At 43.1% G+C, this 25,514-nt stretch overlaps 2 protein-coding genes across 2 annotated transcripts; both read left to right on the top strand.

Moving 5' to 3' along the window:
• The first annotated feature begins 639 nt into the window (after positions 1 to 639).
• On the top strand, positions 640 to 1,617 carry LOC101104878 (olfactory receptor 2A5-like). The gene has a single exon (XM_004003508.4). It carries the CDS (start codon positions 640 to 642, stop codon positions 1,615 to 1,617), a length of 978 nt encoding a protein of 325 aa, XP_004003557.2.
• A 10,697-nt stretch (positions 1,618 to 12,314) lies between these two features.
• On the top strand, positions 12,315 to 13,262 carry LOC101104625 (putative olfactory receptor 2B3). Its single transcript, XM_027964387.1, has one exon. It carries the CDS (start codon positions 12,315 to 12,317, stop codon positions 13,260 to 13,262), a length of 948 nt encoding a protein of 315 aa, XP_027820188.1.
• Positions 13,263 to 25,514: the final 12,252 nt, after the last annotated feature.

Here is a 25,514-nt window from a genome sequence, read left to right as displayed (position 1 = left end):
CTTTATACATCAATTTATCTTTATAGTTGTAACCACTGCAGGTAATGCTGGAATGGTGGGGGTGAGGGAAATAAAAGTTCTAGAGGAAAGATTTCTTTTCCCAAAAAAGCTTCCTTGAAACTCCCCCTTTTTCTGAAAATTAATGGTATGTGGGTTTTCAAAGGTACAGCATCAGAGAGGAAGACAAAGGAAAGAAGCAAGGGTTTTTGTTTGTTTCACATTTACGCTGTCCTTGGTAGCACCAGCTTGTCTTGACATTTGAAAGAATGACTTTAAGAACTATAGAGTGCTCTACAACTTTTTGGTTTACCGTAAAACATTTTACATTTCCATAGCCTCCTTCCTTTGATTTATGGGATGGGTATGTGTGTGTGTTCTTCAAAATAAGATTTATGCCATGTACAGTTTTTCCATTGGGCCCTTGAAACTTTATTAAAGCTAGTTAGACAGATCAAAATCATTTCTATAATCCCTACCGAGTGCCTAGAGCAATGTGAAGCCAATTTGGATAGAATGTTCCCTGGCATGGAGGAGGAGATCTTGGTTTGATTGCTTGCTTAGTTCTGAGATGCCTTCAGTCCCTGCAGCTGTGGATCTTACACGGCATTCTCTCACTAAGACTGCGAGGTATTTAGGAATATGTCCTTTTCTTTCCCCAGAAGGAAGGCCACCCATAGCCAAAGTTGGAAAAATCAAAGCTCTGTAACCGAGTTTATCCTCCTGGGCTTCTCCAGAAATCCCAGAACCAACTGGATCCTTTTCTTCCTCTTCCTCTTCCTTTACTTATTTACAGTCCTGGGCAATGGTCTCATTGTTATTTTGATCAGAGTAGATGCACGCCTCCACACGCCCATGTACTTCTTCCTGAGCCTCCTCTCTCTGCTGGATCTCAGCTATGCTACCACCACAGTGCCCCAGATGTTGATCCATCTAGTAAGCAAGAGTAAAACTATCTCTTACGTTGGGTGTGTGATCCAGATGTACGTTTTCCTAACCTTAGGCATCACTGAGACCTGGATTTTTGCAGCTATGGCCTATGACAGATATGTTGCCATATGCTACCCACTCCATTATGGGGTCAAGATGAGCCAAACCCTGTGTGTACTCCTGGCAGTCAGCTCTGCCCTTTGTGGTCTCACCTGTGCCCTCGTCTACACAGTCTTTGCAATGAATCTTCCCTACTGTGGCCCCAATGAGATCAACCACTTCTTTTGTGAAATTCCTGCTGTCTTGAAGTTGGCTTGTGCAGATACATCCCTCAATGACCAAGTGGACTTTATCTTGGGCTTTATCTTGCTCCTGATTCCATTGTCCTTCATTCTGGCCTCATATGTTCGCATCTTCACTGCTATTCTAAAGATTCGCTCCACCCAGGGGCGAATCAAGGCCTTCTCCACCTGTGCCTCACACATCACTGTGGTCACCATGTTTTGTATTCCATGCATGGTCATGTATATGAGGCCTGGCTCCAAAGCCTCCCCAGAGGATGACAAGAAGCTGGCTCTGTTCTACAATGTCATTTCTGCCTTCCTCAACCCCATCATCTACAGCCTCCGGAACAAGGATGTGAAGAGGGCTTTCTTCAAGTTAGTTGGAATGAGTGAGGACACTCAGTAAGCCACGAGTGAGGGCTGTCTGCTGTGCGTCTGGTCTCTGTCTATGACATCCACACATTCACCGAAATCATTGGACTGAAGAAGGAGCCCAGGATAGGGAAGATATCTAGGAAAAAAACACTTTTGCATTTTATTAGGCTACTGGAAACATTAGGAAAAAAAGAATTGTATTCAGGGATGAAATACATCATTGACTTTCTGTGGTTTTGAAAACATCAACTCATTTCTCTGAGATTTAATTTTTATATCTGTACAATGTGTTCCAGAATATTCTTTGGGCCTAAATAATAACTACCTTTATTGATCACTTTCTACATGACAAGCATTGTCTAAGTACTTTATGTGTATTTTATTTTAATTCTTAAAACAACTCAAGAGATATGTATTATGATCTTCTTCATAAAGTTTAAAAACAGCAACAACAGCAACAACCAAAAAAAAAAAAACTGAGGCACAAGATTAAACAAGTTGCAAAGGCCGGTCAGCTGGAAAGTAACAGAATTGAGGTTTGACCCCAGGTAGTATAGTTCCAGAGTCCAGGCTCTTCTCTAGTATATTATGCCATATCGCAAGGATTCAGTAGAGCCTTTTGAGGCTCAGCTGAGATAGTGGATAGGATCTCATTGAGGAAAGTTCAAAATATTTAGGATTATGAGTCTAAGTCATAGATATAGGGTCAGATCCATCAAGTCAGAGCTCTGTTGGCTAATTTAGAGCTTCCTCACCAGCATTTCATAGCCTAAGCAAGTAGCATCTTGCAGTGGAATGGTAACTTCTCAATAAACGTTTGCTGAGTGCTTTCCTCGCCTGTCTCCATCCCTGGTCTGTCCACTTCTGCAGTTCTTCTTTTAGCTCTTCTTCACTTTCACGGATCCCTCTCTTACTTCCATTGTATCTACCCCACCATGGCTTTCAGCAGTTCAGACCTTTATTTACAAAAGAGTATGTTGGTTTCCATAACTGACTTACCCTTAAATTTCCTCTGCCACCTTAGAGAACACGGGGAAGGGCCCCGAACTTTAGTCTTGACTTAATTTGTTGAGATCTTGGAAAAACCACCTAATCTCTCTGAAGCTCAGGCCCCTATCCATAAAATGGAGTCTAATATGGAGATAATGACTATACCATAATATTATTTTTAGATTCAAGTAGAAATATCCCTTAGAACTTAATCATATAAGTTATCATTCAATAGTCATTGTCTTCAAAGCCAGATACCTTAGAAAATAGTCATTGCCTTATTAACAGTAGGATTTTCCAAGCAAGAATACTGGAATGGATTGCCATTTCGTTCTCCAGGAAATCTTCCCGACCCAGGGATTGAACACAGGCCTCCCACATTGTAGGCAGATGCTTTACCATCTGAGCCACCAGGGAAGTCCTTATTTGTCAACTACAATGTTAATATCAGGCTTATTGTGAGGTCAGAATATATGGGTTGGATATTAATGATGGTAACTGAAAGCACATAAGGGCTTCCCTGGTGGCTCAGATAGTAAAGAATCCGCCTGAAATACAGGAGACCTGGGTTTGATCCCTGGGTCTGGAAGATCCTCTGGAGAAGGGAATGGCAACCCGTTCCAGTATTCTTGCTTGGAGAATTCCATGGACAGAGGATCCTGGTGGACTATAGTCCATGGGGTCACAAAGAGGCAGACACAACTGCACAACTAATACTTTCTCTTTCACAGAATCATACCTTCAACACACACACACACACACACACATACACACACACACATCAAAATTAGTGGGATGCAATCACATCAGTTTTCATTCCAATCCCAAAGAAGGGCAATGCTGAAGAATGTTCAAACTACTGCACAACTGCACTCATCTCACACACTAGTAAAGTAATGCTCAAAATTCTTCAAGTCAGGCTTCAAGAGTACCTGAACTGTTAAATTCCAGATGATCAAGCTGGATTTAGAAAAGGCAGAGGAACCAGAGATCAAATTGCCAACACCCGTTGGATCATTGGAAAACAAGGGAATTTGAGAAAAACATCCACTTTTGCTTTACTAGGGTCTTCCCTGGTGGCTCAGATGGTAAAGCATCTGCCTGCAATGCGGGAAACCCGGGTTCGATCCTTGGGTTGAGAAGATCCTCTGGAGAAGGAAATGGCAACCCACTCCAGTACTCTTGCCTGGAAAATTCCATGGACGGAGGAGACTGATAGGCTACAGTCCATGGGGTTGCAAAGAGTCAGACACGACTGAGCAAATTCACTTTCTTTCTTTCTTTATGCTTTATTGATTACACCAAAGCCTTTGACTGTGTGTATCACAACAAACTGTGGAAAATTCTTCAAGAGATGGGAACACCAGACCACCTTAACTGCCTCCTGAGAAATCTGTATGCAGGTCAAGAATCAACAGTTAGAACCAGACATGGAAAAACAGACTGGTTCCAAATTGGGAAAGGAGTACATCAAGGCTGTATATTGTCACCCTGCTTATTACTTATATGCAGAGTACATCATGTGAAATGCTGGACTGGATGAAGCACAAGCTGGAATCGAGATTGCCGGGAGAAATATCAATCACCTCAGATATGCAGATGACACCACCCTTATGGCAGAAAGTGAAGAGGAACTCAAAAGCCTCTTGATGAAAGTGAAAGTGGAGAGTGAAAAAGCTGGCTTGAAACTCAACATTCAAAAAACTAAGATCATGGCATCTGGTCCCATCACTTCATGGGAAATAGATGGGGATAAAATGGAAAACAGTGAGAGACTTTATTTTTTGGGCTCCAAAATCACTGCAGATGGTGACTGCAGCCATGAAATTAAAAGATGCTTGCTCCTTGGAAGAAAAGTTATGACCAACCCAGACAGCATATTAAAAAGCAGAGACATTATGTTTCCAACAAAGGTCCATCTAGTCAAAATTATGGTTTTTCCAGTAGTCATGTATGGGTGTGAGAGTTGGACTATAAAAAAAGCAAGAGCCGAAGAATTGATGATTTTGAACTGTGGTGTTGGAGAAGACTCTTGAGAGTCCCTTGAACTGCAAGGAGATCAAACCAGTCAATCCTAAAGGAAATTAGTCCTGAATATTCATTGGAAGGACTGGTGCTGAAGCTGAAGCTCCAATACTTTGGCCACCTGATGCAAAGAACTGACTCATTGGAAAAGACCCTGATGCTGAGAAAGATTGAAGGCAGGAGAAGAAGGGAATGATAGGGGATGAGATGGTTGGATGGCATCACCGACTTGATGGACATGAGTTTGAGCAAGCACCGGGAGTTGGTGATGGACAGGGAAGCGTGGCGAGCTACAGTCCATGGGGTGGCAAAGAGTCGGACACGACTGAGTGACTGAACTAAACTGAATCACATCAGCTGCCACATTAACCAGGAACTAAACTCGTGCTGGCAACCCACTCCAGTACTCTTGCCTGGAAAATCCCATGGACAGAGGAGCCTGCTGGGCTGCAGTCCATGGGGTCGCTAAGAGTCGGACATGACTGAGTGACTTCACTTTCACTTTTCACTTTCATGCATTGGAGAAGGAAATGGCAACCCACTCCAGTGTTCTTGCCTGGAGCATCCCAGGGACGGGGGAGCCTGGTGGGCTGCCATCTATGGGGTCACACGGAGTCGGACACGACTGAAGCGACCTAGCAGTAGCAGCAAACTCAGCTATCAAAATAGATTTAAATTTCTCTCACTTTGGGGTCAGATGAATATTAATTGCTTTGTAAAAAGCAATACAAGATAAATCTTGTAAATTGGCTACTCTCTACAAGTCTAATAGAATTCAATTATCAAAATATTCTCATTGCACTTGGTTGCTTAGAAACAAGTTTTATTTGTAAACCAAGGATTGTCTGGTTGCTGAGAAAGCGCAAGAATACGAAATGCTAAGAATGCATTTTGCTTATTAGCAACTTTCTCCAGGAGATAAATTTAGGGGCGTTGACAGCCTAGAGATCCCTTAGCAATCCCCAAGCATTAAAGGAACATAGGCCGTAAGAGAGATTTGGATGGATTGTGAGAAGAGAAGAGCCTACTCTAGTCCCAGGGTTTCCTGCCTGAAGGCCGTAGCCTCTAAGACGAGAAGTCCAGGGGAAAGAGGAGCCTTGATTTTCTAGGGAAAAAAAGAATGAAATTGTCAGCAAGACATTCTGATTGTGTTTCCCGAGGACTTATTAAGAAAATTGTTCTGGGGCCATTAGAAAGGATATGTGAGAGGACTTCCCCAGCGGTCCAGGGGTTAGGACTCCATGCTTCTAAAGCACAGGGTGCAGATTTGATCCCTGGTTGGGGAATTAAGATCCTACATGCTGCATGGCATGGCCAGTAAATAAGTAAATAAAAAGGAAGGGTGTGTGAGGATTATCTGTTGAAATGACTGGACCTTATTTTTCAGAGCTCTCAGGGCAGTAGAAACCCACAGCAGGCCCACCTAATTTCCCCACCTCCCAGCATGATCCCTTACTCCGGGCCAGTCCTGAGTCCCCAGGTCTTGGCATAGACTGCACCTGGAGTGTCCCCTCCTCACTCTTGCCTACTATCCCCTTACTTGTTCATCAAGGCCTCATATGGGTCTCTTCTCAGGAAGCTTTCTAACTACTTTCATCTAGGATGAAAGATTTTTTTCTACTCCCCAAACTCAGTGCCACCAACTAAGCACTCAACTTTGGCCTCAGAAACACATAGAGATCTTAAAGGGTCTAACTTTCATCTCATCCCTGAGTCCCTTTGACAACAAGAACTTCTAATACATCATTCAGATATATTTGCATAAAGCTATTTCAAATGTTTATCACTATGAATGTCCTTTCCCCACATTGATGATTTGAAAAAAAAATCTCAGTGAACTGGAAATAAAAGGAAATTTCCATATTCTAACAGAAAGAAAAAAATCTACATTAAAAACCTCCAACTAACATCACAAAATGATGAATGATTAAATGCTTTCCCTCCTAAATCAGTACCAAAATAAGGATGCTTGCTCACAACAATACTATTCAAAATAGCACGGTAAACTTTGGCCAGTACAATAAGGCTAGGAAAGAGAATACAGGAAAGGAAGAAGTAAAATCGCGTCTATTTTCAAATAACCTAATTGTCTATGTAAAAAATCAAGGATTCTACATAAAAACTCCCATAATTAATTAGTTTAGTAATGTTACAGGATTCAGGATAAATACATAAAAATCCATTTTATTCCTATATACTATCAATGAACAATTGGAAACTAGAATTAAATACATAATATTATTTATGATGGGCTTCCCAGGCAGTTCAGTGGTAAAGAATCTGCTTGCTAATGCAGAAGCCACAGGAGATGCAGGTTCGATCCCCGGGTCAGCAAGATCCACTGGAGAAGGAAATGGCAACCCACTCCAGTATTCTTGCTGAGATAATCCTATGGACAGAGGGGCCTGGTGGTCTACAGTCCATAGGGGCTGCTAAGAGTCAGAAACAACTGAACAGCTGAGCATGCATGAACATTATTTTTAACTCCATAAAAGTCAAATTCTTAGAAATAAATTAACAAAACATAAACTATCATACCCTTCAAAACAGAGGGTAGATTTTGCAGTAATAGAGATAAAAGGCATGACATCATCCATTAATAGAGATAGATAAAAGGCACGACATCATCTGTTAAAGAACCATGGCATTAAATTTACATCTGGAATGATCCCTCTGGCTCTCATGTGGAAACTAAATTGAAGGAGAAGGATACCAGCTGCTGCACTCCCTCAGCAGGAACAGATGAGAAACTGAACTGTTAAATAAAAGAGTAGCTACTGAACATGAGAGGTTGGTATTAAATAAGAGGTCTTTATGAGGTAGACTCATTAGCTAGGTAGGTAAAGGTAGCTCATTAGGAAATGGTGAGGTAGACAGAGGAGTCAAGGATGAATCCCGGGTCTGGTTAATCAAGTGGGTGATGGAGGATGAGTGCAGAGGGTAGCCCTTTCCTGCCCCACAAACCTATTCTTTATGGTGCATAGAAACTTTCCCTGGTTTGCCTGCCCAGCCCTCCCAACCCCCTGCCATTTCTCAGTCCAAGCACTTGCTCTAATTGATATTCATATTTCTGGCCCTTTGGACTGTGAAGCTGAGTAGGGAGCACCTGAGAGGAAGCATTGGGATGGGAGGATCAGGCTTTCGAGTGTTTGATCTTGAGTGCTACACTGGGAGGGTGAAAAGTAAGCTTGGGGCTTGGGAAGGTTGCTGTGGGGCCTGGAGAATCCCACAAAGGCTCATTAAAAAATCCGATCTGTTCTCCCTGAGGATCAGGAGCAGAATACTAAAGGAGGACCCAACAGGCCCCCAGTGCATCCCACCCTGAGCCCAGCACCAGGTAAGGAGAAGGGCCTGAGGCAGGGAACTGAACCATGCTCACCCACTCCTGGGCCACCCTGTGTTCCCCATATGTCTGACTGTGTGCCTGCCTGCCTCCACCTCCTTTCCATCCATATCAGGCCACCCACGCCTGCTCCCTGAACTCTGTCCTCCTCTGTTCACTGATTTCTCTGTGTACAGTGATCTGTCTGTCTCTTTGTCATTTTCTTTCCTTCTTTACTTGTTTTCTGAGTGAGCTCCTCAGCTGAGGGAGAGAAAAGTAGAAGAAAGTGAAGGCTGTTGAATGGAGCTGAGGCATTTGACTCTCCTCTGAAGCCCATTGAGGATACAAGTCAAGACACTGGTAAGGATAGATCAAGGTATTGATGACAAGTTAATAGAAGTTAGAACCTGGAAGGGAACATTAGAAGTGGGATGTCTGTGAAGTTCTTATTTGGGAAGGGGAGAGATGTAACTGCTTCTAAACAAGATATTGGTATCCTAGCACTCTTTTCCGGTACAGCCTTAGGCCAGGCCTTGGGATGGACGGGAAGAAGGCTCATAGTGGGCCTGGAGCTCCCCTCACTTGCTCCTGGTCCTTCTATCCCTCTGCACATTCCTCAGTTTTGCACCATAAGACTCTGAGTGGGATGCTTACTGAGAGACTACTACAGTGGTTCAGGCATCAGGTCCAGATGAAGCTGAAAGAAGTGCACAGCAGGATGACAAAGTCCCAACTCCTCCAGAGAGAGTGAACCAGAGACCCTCCCACCGGACCAGCAGGACTAGTCCCGGGGACACTTTGCTTGATCCTCTTCTGGGGTCAGCAAGTCCACTGTCTCCCGGGTCAGTTGATCCTATCCATGATCTGCCCTCACTAATGTAAGTTAGTTATATTTTGCTGGAACCTACCTCCCTAGTATAATTTGCAAATGCACTTTTTAGGATCTGGAACAAATCTCATCCATCTTCCACATGAAAGCCTTTCAGAGAGTAGGCCCTCAGCTTCCAGAATTCCCCTACCCTTTCATTCCACATGGCAAACACCCCCACTTGCCTCAACTCTTCCTCACATCATGTTGTTTCCAGACTTTGCTTTATAACCTCTTTCAACTTACCTATCGTCCCCTTAAAATGTGGCCCCAGAAGGTGGTCTGGCTTCTGCAGACACAGTTGCATGACACCTCGTGTGATCTCACAGCATCTTTTCTCAGTTTTGTCACTTTACGATGATGTTTTAGAAGCATCCTTGCATCGATCCCCTTTCAGTCTTCAGTTATTTCTCAGCGGAGCTGGCTATGTATGGCTGGCTTTGTGAGCAGAGGGGCAGGGAATTTTACTTTGGTGCTATAGCATTTTTTTTTTTTTGGTTGGCATATGCTTCTTGTTCTATTCGCTTAAGACTTGAAATTTTATTTGCAATGACGTGATCAGATCTTCTTCCTCACCATCTACTTGAGATATGAAGAAAGAACCTGTGAGACTGGTCCGTGGGAATATATCCTGAATTTTCTGATGGTCACAGTTAGATGTCAGACATGACTGAGTGCATACACACACAGAGTTAAATGATCTGTATCCTCCTCATTCATACATCTTCCCCTTTGTTTCTGCTCTGTTGAAACTGCCTCTCAAGACTTGTGTTCTGAGTTTTGTTGCTGTCTGCTTCCTCAGAGACCACACACTAGCCCCTCTTTCCCTCTCTTGGATTTCCCCCAGTGTAATACACATTCTGAACTCTTTTACCTTAAGAAAATGACAAAGGAAACAAAGCACCCCCCCCCACCTTATGTCCCAATCTTAGATATCTCGTCTCAGTCCTTCTCTTTATAGCCAAGTGCGCTCCTCATAACCCACTGATACCTGATTTCTGCCTTCATCACTCCACAGAAAGTTCTCACATCCGAGCCACTAATAACTCAGGCATTATTTGAACAGTTTTAATTCCTTTTGCTCTCTCTATAGCATTTAGCATCATATGCACTCTTGGAGATGGTGGTTTCCTGAACTTACACTGTCAAGCTCTCCTGCCTCCCTGGATGCTCTTGTTCAAGCCCATCTCTTCTCCTGCTGACCTCTCATGTTCCTCCTCCCAGGCTGCATCTTTGGAGCCTCTGTACTCTCTTTGAAGTATCCCTGAGAGTTCTCATCCATTCTGTGCCTTAATTACCTTCTAAAGTTTGATTTTTTGCTTAGATCTCTTTCCAAGGCAATCTGTCTAACTCTTTGATGATCGGCTCCTGCAGGACACTCAATGTTTCAAACTCTGCCTGTCTATAATAGAATTAATAATTACTTTCCGGCCATTTTCTCGCCCACCCCATCACTCTTTCTTTCACTTCCACCTGCCCTGTAATGGTGTTACTGTCAACTTAGCTTCCCAGGTCTGAAACCTCAAACTCATGATTATTTCTTCCCTCTTCCTCATCTTCTGTACCGCTCGGTTACCAAGTCCTGTCCACCTCTCTCTCTAATCTCTTCTCTTCTTTGTTGTCTGGAATGTTACCCTTCTCCTGTTTTTCCTTCATACCTCTCAGCTGGTCTTTCTCCAGTGTCTTTTCCTAACTTTCACCCAAATAGTGATATTTCTAAAATCTAAGCCTTAATGAATTACTTCTCTGCTTAAAACTCATCTGATACTTGCCATGGCCTAAATGATCGAGTCCATGCTCGTTACCAAGGTACACAATACTTTTTTCTTCCTGTTGTTTGCAAGCCAGCCTGCCCTCAGACCTTATCAGCTGTGTTCCCTGGTTGCACAAAACTCTCTCTTTGTTTGATCCTTTGTAACTACTACTCCATTTGCTTGCAAAACTCTTTCCAGTTGTCCAACTTCCAACTCTTCTTTGCTTAGCTAATTCCTAATCTTTTAAGATTCACATCATGGGCCCTCTTCTTGGAGAAGTCTAGCTTTCAAAAGCTAGTTCAGGAGCTCCTTTAATGCATCCCCATGACCCTCTATACTTCCGCTTGTCACAGCACTTATCACTTGAGTACCATTCATTGTTTATTTGTCTCCTTCCTATGTGTGCTCTTTGAGGGCAGAAATTTTTAATTTCTGTATCCCTAGTGCTTAACACAGCATTGACTGCCAGCCCATCTTTCCATCAGAGTGCTAAATACATTGAAATGTGGTTTGTGTCTTTATTCTTCTATTTCCCCCCAAAGACTGTGAGCTTCTTGAAGATTAGGAATATACCATGTGTTTTCTGGTCTCTTTTAGTTTTTGTTTACCATCTGATGAACAACACCTGGAAGATAATTTGACTGGAATAAACATCATTGAGCTTCCACTTTGTGCTAGCAACAGTGCTGTGTCTGCTGTGCATATCATATATTACTTCTCACAGGTTCTGTTCCTATTTCTGGTAGATATTATGTAGATTTTACAGAGAAGGAAATGAGGTTCAAGGAGATTAAATTACTTGAACAGACCACAGTTGAAGTACCAACACTTGAATGTCAGTCTTCTGATTCCAAATCCCATGTTCCTCCACTAGAACCACCTCCTATGACGCCAAGAATGAAAAATCAGCTCTAACTTTTGAGATATAAACTAAACTCTGGAGCTCCTTGACTGTCATAAATCTTGACTCTAGGAGAGAAAAAGACCCCAAAGTATAGATTACCACTGGGAGGGTATTCCCATCAAGCTGAAAGAATCAGAGACACCAAAGCTGATTTCAAGCCAAAAAGACAGCTATTATTTTGCCTCAATTATAGTTTGAGGGTCAAGCAGGAAGACTTCTTTTCAGTTGTGAATAAGGCCAGGAAGAGGCCCAGTGGTGAGCAACTCCATCTGAAATAAAATCAGATATGAGGAAGCGTCCAGAGACACCAAAGACTCAAGAAACACAGACCTGGATAAAATTTTCAAAAAATTTTTCATGTTCTGGAGTCATATAATCTTGCCCATATTTCTGACTTGCCCTGCCTATATATACATAGTGATTTGAAGTTTAAAGCACCAAAAGAAAGAGTTTTGAGTGATTTGTTTTTTGGCAGGAGGGAGAAGGAAACTTCAAATCTTTGTCATCACACTCTACACCAAGACTAAGGCAGAAGAGCCTCAAGCAATGTGCTGTGTGATGGTGGCTCCTGAAGCACAAGAAAGCAGGTGGCCTTGCTAGGACTAAGAGCGGAAACACAATGAGAAACTGGAAGTTTTGATGAAAGGTTCACACTTGAGAGAATGAAAATCTCATAAAGTTTTCCCTCCCCTTCCCTAATTTAGCCTCATTCTAGATAGGCCTCAGTCAATGACCAGATATGAATCCTGAGTAATATCTAAATAAAATCATTGACCTTGCCAACCACTGAACAATCATGGTGATTGATATGCATCCTAAGCTGGGACAATAGTTGGTTCCTTTCTCTTTCTGCAGCTGAAGGAGAATGCAGGATTTCCTCTGGGAGAACCAGAGCTCCGTGTCTGAGTTCATCCTTCTGGGCTTCTCCAAGGATTCCCAAATTAATGCAATCCTCTTCAATGTCTTCCTCTTCCTCTACGCCTCTACTCTTGTGGGCAATGGACTCATTGTCACCTTAATCCACCGGGACTCCCGCCTCCATACACCCATGTACTTTTTCCTCTGTGTCCTCTCCATGCTGGATATGAGCTATGTCACCACCACTGTGCCCCAGATGTTGGTGCATCTGGTCTGTCAGAAGAAAACTATCTCTTATGTTGGGTGTGTGGCCCAGATGTACATCTTTCTGGTGTTGGGCATCACTGAGGGCTGGCTGTTCTCTGTCATGGCCTATGATAGATATGTGGCCATCTGCTACCCACTCAGGTACAAGGTTATCATGAGCCCATGGCTGTGTGGGGCAATGGTGGTCTTTTGTGGACTGTGGGGGGTGAGCTGCTCTCTCGTTTACACTGTCTTCACTATGCTCTTGCCCTACTGTGGCCCCAATGAGATCAACCACTTCTTCTGTGAGGTTCCTGCTGTTCTGAAGCTGGCCTGTGCAGATACATCCCTCAATGACCAAGTAGATTTCATTCTAGGTTTCATCCTTCTTCTGGTACCCCTTTCCTTCATTCTGGCTTCTTACATCTGCATCTTTGTCACCATATTGAGAATTCGCTCAGCCCAAGGTCGGCTCAAGGCCTTCTCCACCTGCGCCTCCCACATCACTGTGGTCACCATGTTCTGTGGACCTGCCATGTTTATGTACATGAACCCTGGGGCCAATGCCTCCCCAGAGCGGGACAAGAAACTTGCCCTGTTCTACAACGTCATCTCTGCCTTTCTCAACCCCATCATCTATAGCCTCAGAAACAAAGATGTAAAGAGAGCTTTCCTCAAGCTAACAGGCTGGGGCAGGACCACAGAATGAGGTCCCTGGAACACAGAAGGCTATGACCAGACCTGAAACCATAGGTTCTGTGGTTCTTCCACCCCATCCCCTCCTGTAACCCTATGGACAGGCAAGAATCACTGACTGTTAGGGGAGATGATATGTGAAAGTAAGTACCTGGGTGGGACATGATGATGACTCCAGTGGGCTCTCTTCAAACATCAGGAGACTAAACTATGGACATCTTGCTGAGGAAAGATCCATATCTAATTCTTTCCTGTGTCCCCAGGGCCCAGCAAAGAGTCTGACAAATCAAAGCATTTACTGAAAGCAAATGTTGAGTAACTGAATTCATGAGGATTGGACCTATTAAATCAACTCTAGGTAGATGGGACAAGATGGCTCACAGGACCCAGATTAGCAAACTTGATTTTATCTCAATAAAGAGCATGAACAGATCTAAAGAAACATAGTTTCAGGGTAAAGGAAAGGTGACTTTTGGAATGGGATTCAAGGGTTGGTGACTGTCCATCCAGTATTTCCATGATGTGCCCCTGTTATGGTGAAGAGAAACTTTGAGGGAGTCTCTCAGTATACAGGTAAAATGTCACCCAAAAGAAATTGTAGTGGGTCAGAGCTCATACTTTGCAGCAAACCATCACTTTGTAGGATTGTTGTGAGAAGTCAGCGTAGGTGACATTCTCAAAACAGTGCTTGATACACTGCTTGCTTTACATAAACACTGTCATTCTTCTTGTTATAGTTGACTTCTTTTTCCTAACACCTCAGTTACCAAGCAAACTACTGAGACTGTTTCCTCTTACCGAGAGTAGCCATTCTGCTCTCTGGAAAGGGATAGCTAGCAATACAATTGAAAAGGTTGGTATTTGTGTATACTTCATCCTTATGTGGATTTAGGATGTTTGTTGACCGTGTTTTGGAAAGTAGTAAGGAGCAGGGTTTGAGGAGAGATCCTGGGGCACTGGGAGAGCAAGTGAGCAAGAGTCATGTACCAAGACTGGCAGGATGCACCAAGCCCCCAAATCACAAACACAAAGAAAGGATAGGAGTTGATGATGCTATCCAGGCCACATCAAGATACTAGTGGGATGACAGGAAGAAATGGGAAGACAAAAGGGTTTGATTAGGCCAGAGAACAGCATGGTAGGATTAGAAGTTGGGGAGAACCAAGAAGAGACTGGATTGTGGAAAATTTAGAGTTGAGAGTGAAAACTATTGAAAGAGTTTATGAATAAGAGTTTATGAATACTTCCATCTGAGAGTAATGTTCCTAGGAAAATTTCAGATTTTTGGTAAAGAGATAGAAGGCAAATTCAGTGAAGAGATTTGGGGTGTGGTTTAATTTTAGGAAACAGGATTTCAGAGAGAAGTTGCTGGGAGAAGACATGAAGGTCAGTATGGGATGGAACATATGGGATGCATGGATGCCCAGGGGCTGAATATTTAGGTAGGCCAATATTTTGTATTGGCCATATTTTGGGTCAATACATTGGCCAAAGATGAAACAGACAAACAGGCTTGGAAAAACAGCTCCTTCATTTACTAATTTTGAGACTTTGGCTGTGGTTCCTAATCACAATGAGGATTTGTGATTCGAGCTTCAGATTTTCTCTTCAGTAAAATGGAGATAATGATACTTACTTTGAAAGGTTTAGAGAGATTGTAGTTTTCTAGGTCCAAAAAAGAGATACCTCTTTAGGTCCAAAAGGTTACACAGGGAAACTTGATGTAAAGGAGTGTTAACCACAATAAAAGTAACGTATAAGTAACTCAGTGTGGTATCCAAGGGCCAAGGGATAGTATCCAAGGGCTGAGGGATAGTAGCCAAGGAAGAATAGAACTGGGAGGGATTCAGACCTCATTGGAGAAGGTGTGGTTCAGGCTCTGAACTGCAAAGGAGTTCACGGATTTCTTCTGGGTCTTCCCTGTAGCTCAGATGGTAAAGAATATGTCCACAATGTGGGAGTCTTGGGTTCGATCCTTGGGTCTGGAAGATCTCCTGGAAAAGGGAATGGCAACCCACTCCAGAATTCTTGCCTGGAGAATTCCATGGACAGAGGAGCCTGGTGGGCTACAGTTCATGAGATCACAGAGGGTCGGACATGACTGAGCGACTAACACTTACTTCACGGATTTAGACAAGCCAGAGTTAGTCTGGAGTTGTTAAGCAACCTATAGGTCACCTTTCAGGGTGCAAGTAAGCTGAGACTATATATTTTTAAAGAAATATGAATTGGACATTTCTAGCTATTGGTTTCCTTGCATTCTCTGAATTCTGAAGCTATTTTAGTAGCTTTGGAAAGTTCAGTTCAGTTCAGTCACTCAGTCATGTTCAACTCTTTGCAACCCCATGGACTGCAGCAAGCCTGGCCTCCCTGTCCATCACCAACTCCCGGAGTTCACTCAAGCTCATGTTCATTGAGTCAGTGATGCCATCCAGCCATCTCATGCTCTGTCATCCCCTTCTTCTCCCACCTTCAATTTTTCCCAGCATCAGAGTCTTTTCAAATGAAAGTTGACTTTGGAAAGTTCATTCTTTTTTTTATTCTTTTACTTTACAACACTGTATTGGTTTTGCCATACATCAACATGAATCTGCCACGGGTGTACATGAGTTCCCAATCCTGAACCCCCCTCCCTCTTCCCTCCCCATACCATCTTTCTGGGTCATCCCAGTGCACCAGCCCCAAGCATAAAAAATATCTTCTTTATTATTTTTTTTAATTTTCTCTTTCAACTGCCTACTTTTGTAAAACACAATGTGGGTTTATCACTAGGAAATGAGGAGACAACACAACCGCACTCTTTGCCACATGTTTGTGAACCGAATAACAGATGTGCAGTGACCCACAGTCTTTGAAAGAAGTGATAGTTGTTAACTGATCATTATGCATCTGCTATTTATGTAGTGATTTATGGCCTGAAGAGCTAGTAGGAAGCTGTATTTCCTCAGTTACTTGGTGAACAGTGTTGCTGAGAAACTATTATTCAGTTTCACCTTGACAGCTGAAGTCCATGCATGTCTGCAGTTGTATGTTGTGTCCACCTCTTGCAATCCCATGGCTTCAGCCTCCCAGGCTCCTCTGTCCATGGGGTTCTCCAGACAAGAGTACTGGAGCGGGTTTCCATTTCCATCTCCAGGGGATCTTTCCAACCCTGGGATCGGACCTATGTTTCCTGCATTGGCAGGCAGATTCTTTACCACTGAGCCACAAGGGAAGTCCCCTATGCATGTTAAAATCATGCAAAACAAAAACACCCTGGATTTGGCATTGGGAACTGCTGGTTCCTGCCTCTCTTTCAATGTATGGAATTGTATTTTAAACCAGTATGAGGGATAATGCTTCCTACACCCTGATTATACTTTATTTAAGGGCTGCAATGACAGAGGAAGTGATGTGAATGAGTTCTTTGAAGTATACCTCTCAAATTAAGTAAATTGATTCCATTCCAAAATCTCTGATTAATTGCTTATTAATTATTATGTGTGCTAAGTTGCTTCAGTTGTGTCTCTGACTCATTGCAACCTATAGACTGTAACCTACATGCCCACTCAATATGGTATAGATTGTCAATTATAGATCAGGGGAAAACACTGTGGTATTCGGAAAATGTGACCTGTTTGCTCAAAATTTTGTTCATTGAAATTAATTTACAAAAATGAAATTCACTCTTTTTGCACTAGAAAGTCATTTTCATAAAGCTGTAAGAAAGGAAATTATGCAAAAAAAATTTTTTTCTGCTTGAGAATATATAGTTCTCAGATATCTCTAGCTTCCTAAAAGTATGGTTTCTAAACTGGAATGGACAGAAGGAGAGTCGATAAGCTGCCTTCAACACAGAGGAAAGTCTAACAGCTAATGGGGCCTGCCCACCTTGTCCTACCTGTGTGGAGCTTCCAGATAGCATTTGAGAACCTCTCAAATATGTACCACCAGGGTTCAGCAGACATTAAGAAAAACCACCTCATCCAGCAAAAGAATCCTATACAAGGGTATATTCTCATTATTTGGCAGGCAATGTTCTAAGGGTTTTGTATATATATTACCTCACTTATGGCAAATCACTTCAGTATTCTTGCCTTGAGAACCCCATGAACAGTATGAAAAGGCAAAATGATAGGATACTGAAAGAGGAACTCCCCAGGTCAGTAGGTGTCCAATATGCTACTGGAGATCAGTGGAGAAATAACTCCAGAAAGAATGAAGGGATGGAGCCAAAGCAAAAACAATACCCAGCTGTGGATGTGACTGGTGATAGAAGCAAGGTCTGATGCTGTGAAGAGCAATATTGCATAGGAACCTGGAATGTCAGGTCCATGAATCAAGGCAAATTGGAAGTGGTCAAACAGGAGATGGCAAGAGTGAATGTTGACATACTAGGAATCAGCGAACTAAAATGAACTGGAATGGGTGAATTTAACTCAGATGACCATTATATCTACTACTGCAGGCAGGAATCCCTCAGAAGAAATGGAGTAGCCATCATGGTCAACAAAAGAGGCTGAAATGCAGTACTTGGATGCAATCTCAAAAATGACAGAATGATCTCTGTTTGTTTCCAAGGCAAACCATTCAATATCACAGTAATCCAAGTCTATGCTCCAACCAGTAACGCTGAAGAAGCTGAAGTTGAATGGTTCTATGAAGACCTACAAGACCTTTTAGAACTAACACCCCCAAAAGATGTCCCTTTCATTCTAGGGGACTGGAATGCAAAAGTAGGAAGTCAAGAAACACCTGGAGTAACAGGCAAATTTGGCCTTGGAATACAGAATGAAGCAGGGCAAAGACTAATAGAGTTTTGCCAAGGAAATGCACTGGTCATAGCAAACACCCTCTTCCAACAACACAAGAGAAGACTCTACACATGGACATCACCAGATGGTCAACACCGAAATCAAATTGGTTATATTCTTTCCGGCCAAAGATGGTGAAGTCAACAAAAACAAGATCAGACTTAAATTGAAGAAAGTAGAGAAAAACACGAGACCTTTCAGGTATGACCTAAATCAAATCCCTTATGATTATACAGTGGAAGTGAGAAATAGATTTAAGGGGCTAGATCTGATAGATAGAGTGCCTGATGAACTATGGCTGGAGGTTCGTGACATTGTACAGGAGACAGGAATCAACACCATCCTCATGGAAAAGAAATGCAAAAAAGCAAAATGGCTGTCTGAGGAGGCCTTACAAATAGCTGTGAAAAGAAGAGGAGTGAAAAGCAAAGGAGAAAAGGCAAGATATAAGCATCTGAATGCAGAGTTCCAAAGAATAGCAAGGAGAAATAAGAAAGCCTTCTGCAGTGATCAACGCAAAGAAATAGAGGAAAACAACAGAATGGGAAAGACTAGAGATCTCTTCAAGAAAATTAGAGATACCAAGGGAACTTTTCATTCACAGATGGGCTCGATAAAGGACGGAAATGGTCTGGACCTAACAGAAGCAGAAGATATTAAGAAGAGGTGGCAAGAATACATGGAAGAACTGTACAAAAAAGTGCTTCACAACCCGGATAATCATGATGGTGTGATCACTCACCTAGCCAGACATCCTGGAATGTGAAGTCAAGTGGGCCTTAGAAAGCATCACTACAAACAAAGCTAGTGGAGGTGATGGAATTCCAGTTAAGCTGTTTCAAATCCTGAAAGATGATGCTGTGAAAGTGCTACACTCAACATGCCAGCAAATTTGGAAAACTCAGCAGTGGCCACAGGACTGGAAAAGGTCAGTTTTCATTCCAATCCCAAAAAAAGGCAATGCCAAAGAATGCTCAAACTACCGCACAATTGCACTCATCTCACACACTAGTAAAGTAATGCTCAAAATTCTGCAAGTCAGGCTTCAGAAATACGTGAACCATGAACTTCCTGATGTTCAAGCTGGTTTTAGAAAAGACAGAGGAACCAGAGATCAAATTGCCAACATCCGCTGGATCATGGAAAAAGCAAGAGAGTTTCAGAAAAACATCTATTTCTGCTTTATTGACTATGCCAAAGCCTTGACTGTGTGGATCACAATAAACTGTGGAAAATTCTGAAAGAGATGGGAATACCAGACCACTTGACCTGCCTCTTGAGAAACCTGTATGCAGGTCAGGAAGCAGCAGTTAGAACTGGACATGGAACAACAGACTGGTTCCAAATAGGAAAAGGAGTACATCAAGGCTGTATATTGTCACCCTGCTTATTTAACTTATATGCAGAGTACATCATGAGAAACGCTGGCTGGAAGAAGCACAAGCTGGAATCAAGATTGCCAGGAGAAATATCAATAACCTCAGATACGCAGATGACACCACCTTTATGGCAGAAAGTGAAGAGGAACTAAAAGCCTCTTGATGAAAGTGAAAGAGGAGAGCGAAAAAGTTGGCTTAAAGCTCAACATTCAGAAAACTAAGATCATGGCATTTGGTCCCACCACTTCATGGCAGATAGATGGGGAAACAGTGGAAAACAGTGTCAGACTTTATTTTGGGGGGCTCCAAAATCACTGCAGATGGTGATTGCAGCCGTGAAATTAAAAGATGCTTACTCCTTGGAAGAAAAGTTATGACCAACCTAGATAGCATATTCAAAAGCAGAGATATAACTTTGCCAACAAAGGTCTATCTAGTCAAGGCTATGGTTTTTCCAGTAGTCATGTATGGATGTGAGAGTTGGACTGTGAAGAAAGCTGAGCACCAAAGAACTGATGTTTTTTGAACTGTGGTGTTGGAGAAGACTCTTGAGAATCCCTTGGACTGCAAGGAGATCCAACCAGTCCATTCTCAAGGAGATGAGCCCTAGGTGTTCTTTGGAGGAACTGATGCTGAAGCTGAAACTCCAATACTTTGGCCACCTCATGTGAAGAGTTGACTCATTGGAAAAGACTCTGATGCTGGGAGGGATAGGGGGCAGGAGGAGAAGGGGACGACCGAGGATGAGATGTTTGGATGGCATCACCGACTCAATGGACGTGAGTTTGAGTGAACTCCAGGAGTTGGTGATGGACAGGGAGGCCTGGCATGCTGTGATTCATGGGGTCGCAAAGAGTTGGACACGACTGAGCGACTGAACTGAACTGAACTGAATGACATAAACACCAATTGCTGATTTATCTAAGATCATGATACAACTATTTGAAAGAATGATAAAGAGGAATAGCGTGGGGAGTGTACATTAAATTTTCATCTATCATAAAGGGAAGGTAATTAGGACTTAAAATCACTCATATGTGCACTATAAAAAACTGATAAGCAATAAATAAATGAACAAACCAAACAAAACAAACACATAGATACAGAGAGCAGAATAATGTTTGCCAGATTGAGGTGTGGTGGGGATTGGGGTTGAGGAGGAAGAAATGGGTAAAAGGGTTTAAAATGTACGGTAACAAACAGAAGGTAAGTCTTTGATGGGGAGCATGTTGTAAGATACACAGAAGGGGAAATATAATGTACATGTGAAAATTATATGATACTATAAATCAGTGTAACCTCAATAAAATTGATTTTTTTTATTTTTAGAAGTTTTTTTTTTATGTGGCCATTTTTAAACTCTTTATTGAATTTGTCACAATACTGCTTCTGTTGATTATGTTCTGGTTTTTGACCATGAGTCATGTGGGATCTTAGCTTCCCGATCAAGGATCATACCCTCACCTCCTGCACTGGAAGTCTCAACCACTGGACCACCAGGAAAATCCCAATAAAATAATTTTTAAGTTAATTTTTTTTACTCTTATTTAATTAAAATATTTTAGAATTTTTTTTTTTCAGTATCATTGTCTTTGTCATCACCAAGGCCACTTTTTAACTTCTCTAACAGTTTTCCGGAGTACACCAGTTACTACAGACTCTTTGAATCCACGTATGGTGGGAGATTTTATCCCAAGTCACAAATAGCCATTTATATACTGTAACATTTGGTTTTGTTTGCTTTGGTCCTGCTAATGGTATAAATTATTTCCACAACTTATCTACCTGCTCTCTTTTTCTTCTCTTTTTTTGCATGCAGCATGTTTTCTTGTAACAACCATGTATGCAATATTTAAAGAACTATAACAAAATGAAGATCTGTAAACCCACCAACAGAAGAGCAAATAGACAATTACCAGTTCCAGTGTTTCCCCTGATACATTCCTCTCATACATGCACACTCTCACTCTGTCCTGGACTTTGTAATTATTTCCTTATTTCTCTATGTAGTTTTACCACATACACGTATGGCTTTATGTAAAACATAGTTTTGTTTCTTCTATTCACCAACTTTATGTACATGTAACCATAGTGCATGGATTCTGTGGCTTGCTTTTGTTCCACATCATGCTTTTGACTTTCATGTCATCTTGATCTCTTGGTCACTGAGTTCATTTTATTGCTCTCCAGTATTGCATCATATGAATCTAACGTCTCAAGGATATGCACCCATTCTTTTGTTGATGGGCATTTGGGAAACAAAAGGCTTTTGCTATTTCGAAGCAAGTCACTGTAAACATTCTTGCATTCATGTGTATTAATCCACTTGCACAGAGATTCTCCCGGCTGCACTGCCAGGATTAACATTACTGGGTAATGTGGTAGTACGATTCACACTCCCACCAGGTGTGTATGAGATGGGCCAGCCTCTACAAGCTCACCACCCTTTTGCTATTCTCCTACTTCCTAGTTTTGTGGTCATGTAGTGATTGAGAATGGGTATCTTATTGTTAATACTAATGAAGATTAATGCTATCCTTTCACATGCTTAAGGGCAATTCCTATTTCATCATTTGTGAAGTGTTTTAAGTCTTTTACTTATTTTTCTACTGTATTTTTTTGGTAATTCTCTCACAGATTTATATACATACTAACTATATTCTATGTGCTCATCCTTTGTCATATATATATATTTCAAATAATTATATATATATTTACACATATTGCAATAATTTCTCCCAGTTTGGGGTTTGTATTTTTCCCCTCTTCACACTCACATACACACATACACACTCATAAACACAAACATGTACATAGAAATAAACACGCTCACACACACTTTCGACTATATGCACACACATAGTGCTTGGCTTCTATCCAGCACATAGACAATGCTTTATTTTTACTATTTTAAGTATTTATTATTGTTTTCATTGGATTCTCATCTTTGGTAAAATCACTGAGAGAGAAAATATAGATCCAACAAGAGGACCGAGGACAAAACTTCAGTTCAGTTCAGTTCAATCACTCAGCTGTGTCTGACTCTTTGTGACCCCATGGACTGCAGCACGCTAGGCTTCCCTGTCCATCACCAGCTCCCAGAGTTTACTCAAACTCATGTCCATTGAGTCAGTGATGCCATCCAGCCATCTCATGCTCTGTCGTCCCCTTCTCCTCCCACCTTCAATCTTTTCCAGCATCAGGATCTTTTCAAATGAATCAGTTCTTTGCATCACGTGGCCAAAGTATTGGAGTTACAACTTCAGCATCAGTCCTTCCAATGAATATTCAGGACTGACTTCCTTTAGGAAGGACTGGTGGGATCTCCTTGCAGTCCAAGGGACTCTCAAGAGTCTTCTTCAACACCACAGTTCAAAAGCATCAGTTCTTCAGTGCTCAGCTTTCTTTATACTTCAACTCTCACATCCATACATGACTACTTAGCATTTCCCAATTTCAAGACTGAGACAGGATGAGAGCCCAGCAGGACGCTGAGAAGGCGAGGTCGTTCACTCATTCAGTCAACAAACGTCTGTCGGTCGCCTGTCAGGGGCCAGGCTCCAGGGTGGGGCCTGCGGTGGGCACATTGGATGTGGCGCTTCCCCCACGGACCTCACTGGGGCGGGTGCGAGGCCACACCATGCAGTCACTGAGTGCCTGCCATGTGCCAGGCCCTGCTCCAAGCAGCAGAGGACACAGAGGGAACAGACAAGGTCCCCGGTCCACAGGCCCCTGTTCCACTCTATGCAGTGTGACACGTGGGACAAGAGAGGGAACTCCTGGGTGCTGTGGGCACAGTGAGGGACTGTCAGGGCCCACGCAGCCCAGGGTGGTCAGGGAAGGCTTCCCAGGGCCCTCGCTGCCCAGAGAGAGCAGAGGGAGTAGACTTCATGAGGACGGGCTAGGAGGTGCCGAGCAAGACAACTCCACGCAGAGGGAGGGCAGCACAAGAGTCCAGGGCATTCAGGGGAGGAAGGTGCCCAGGTCACTGCTGCAGGCTCTAGGAAAGCCCAGAAGATGAGGGCTGAGCAGGGCGTTGGGCTTTGGTGATAAGGAAATCTCTGATGTTCAGGAGGACAGTTTCAGTAAATGAGGCAGTGGAAGCCACGTTATAAGGAATTAAGAACTGAGTGGGTAGTGAGGATGCAAAGGGGGTATGTGCAGACCAGATTTCAGTGTTTGGTTGTTCATGGAAGGAGAGGAAAAACAGGGAGAAGGAAACCTCATTTAATAATGTCCACTGGGACCTCCAGGCCCCCGAGACGGCTGCAGGAGCTGCGGGGCCCCTTCTCTTCTCTCTGCCCTGTCACCCACCCATGTGATAAAAAGGCCTCAACCTTCCCCTCCGCTGCCCAAAGCGCCCTGCTTACCTGGTGCAGATAGGAGCCTGCTCTGAGCTCCCACCCGCTGGGCGAGCGTGGGGCTAGACTAACGCTTGTTCTGAGGGGGGATCTCAGATGTGCAGATGGATCAGTTTCACCTGTGCCGCTGCTCATTATTCAGCCACTAGTCACTTAAAGGTGAGTAGGAAACCCACAGAAACTGAGACACCTCAAACCCCCCTTCTCCGCGTCTGAGGAGCACCCAGGAAGCAGGCTGATAGGAGTCTGGAAGCTGCGAGTGTCTGAGAGCATCTTAAAGTCCAAGGACACCCGACAGTGCAGGGGCCTGCTGACCGCCGTCCTGTGTCTCGGGCAGATTCCTGTGGATCCACAGAGCAACGACCCGAGTCAGTCGGACAAACAGGACGTGCTCTGCATGTGCTTCAGCCCCTCCGAGGAGATGCTGATTGCCAGCACCAGCAAGAGCCAGCTCTACAGCATCACCATGTCCCTGACGGAGATCAGCAAGATGAGTCTCGCAGCAGCGCTTCCTGCTTCCTTCCTGGTCACCACTGGGCAAATTTGGATCCAATTCCTGAGCGTAAGCCCATTCACCCCTTCATAACAAAGCAAAAGAAACTCTAATTTCAATATGTCCTTGGAGGAGCACTCCAACACCCACAGGGGGCCAGGGTGGGGGACGCCAGAATCTGATTGTTGTAGCCTCTTTGAATGGCATCACCAACTTGATGGACATGAGTTTGAGCAAGCTCCAGGAGTTGGTGATGGACAGGGAAGCCTGGTGTGCTGCAGTCCGTGGGGTCGCAAAGACTCAGACACGACTGAGAACACCTTGGAGGTCTCTCTCAGATTTAAATTGTACCTATCTTTTCCTCAGCAAGCAAGTGTACTTCAGGTATTTAATGTACTACAGTACCTGCTCCTGTGCACAAAGACATTTATGTGTAAAGATTTATCATTGCTTTTGTTTTTAAATAATAAAGAAAGCCAGTATGAATACACTGTCGATACTGCAGCAAAAAGGATAAAAAAGAAGCACTTTGTACTTATAAAAGGTTCATTTTATCAAGCAGACATACAGTTTTAAATTTGTATGCAGATAATAGCATGGACTCAAAATATAGCCTGCAGACTTTGGCAGAACAACAAGGAAAATAAACCACCTACAATCACAGGAGGTTTTAATATATCTCTCTCAGCAATGATGGAGTGTGGAGATGTGTGTCCAGGCATATCAGGGTGATGATGAGCCCTTGCCAAGGACTGAGCTCAGGAAAAGAAGAAGGAAGGCACCGAAGAGGGTCCTGTTGGCCGTGGGGTCACTGGAGAAGCCAAGCAGGATAAATTCAGAAACCCAGCTTTGGTTCTGCCCTGGAGGCATTCACATGATGGGCCTATAAGAGGATCACATTCCTTTAAATGCCATCTAAAATATGATAGTTGAATAAGAACTGGAGGCAGACAGGCTATGATTTTAATTTTGAGCCCACTACTCACCTAGAGCCTTGCACAGTTACTTAACCTCTCTGAGCCTCATCTGTAAAACATGGCTAATAACACTCATCTTTCAGGGTGTTTAGGAAGAGTTGGGGCAACATATATGAAACATCTCATATTAAAACAATGCCTTAAAGCACTGCTGCTGTTGCTGCTGCTAAGTCGCTTCAGTCGTGTCTGACTCTGTGCGACCGCAGAGATGGCAGCCCACCAGGCTCCGCCGTCCCTGGGATTCTCCAGGCAAGAACACTGG

The sequence above is a fragment of the Ovis aries genome, chromosome 1 (assembly GCF_016772045.2).
Source record: "Ovis aries strain OAR_USU_Benz2616 breed Rambouillet chromosome 1, ARS-UI_Ramb_v3.0, whole genome shotgun sequence".
In the NCBI taxonomy this organism is placed as follows: Eukaryota; Metazoa; Chordata; class Mammalia; order Artiodactyla; family Bovidae; genus Ovis; species Ovis aries.
This window is presented reverse-complemented; position numbering and strand designations above follow the sequence as displayed.

Coding starts and splice junctions, on each gene's coding strand:
- LOC101104878 (XM_004003508.4), top strand. CDS start 640: ATGTCCTTTTCTTTCCCCAGAAGGAAGGCCACCCATAGCCAAAGTTGG.
- LOC101104625 (XM_027964387.1), top strand. CDS start 12,315: ATGCAGGATTTCCTCTGGGAGAACCAGAGCTCCGTGTCTGAGTTCATC.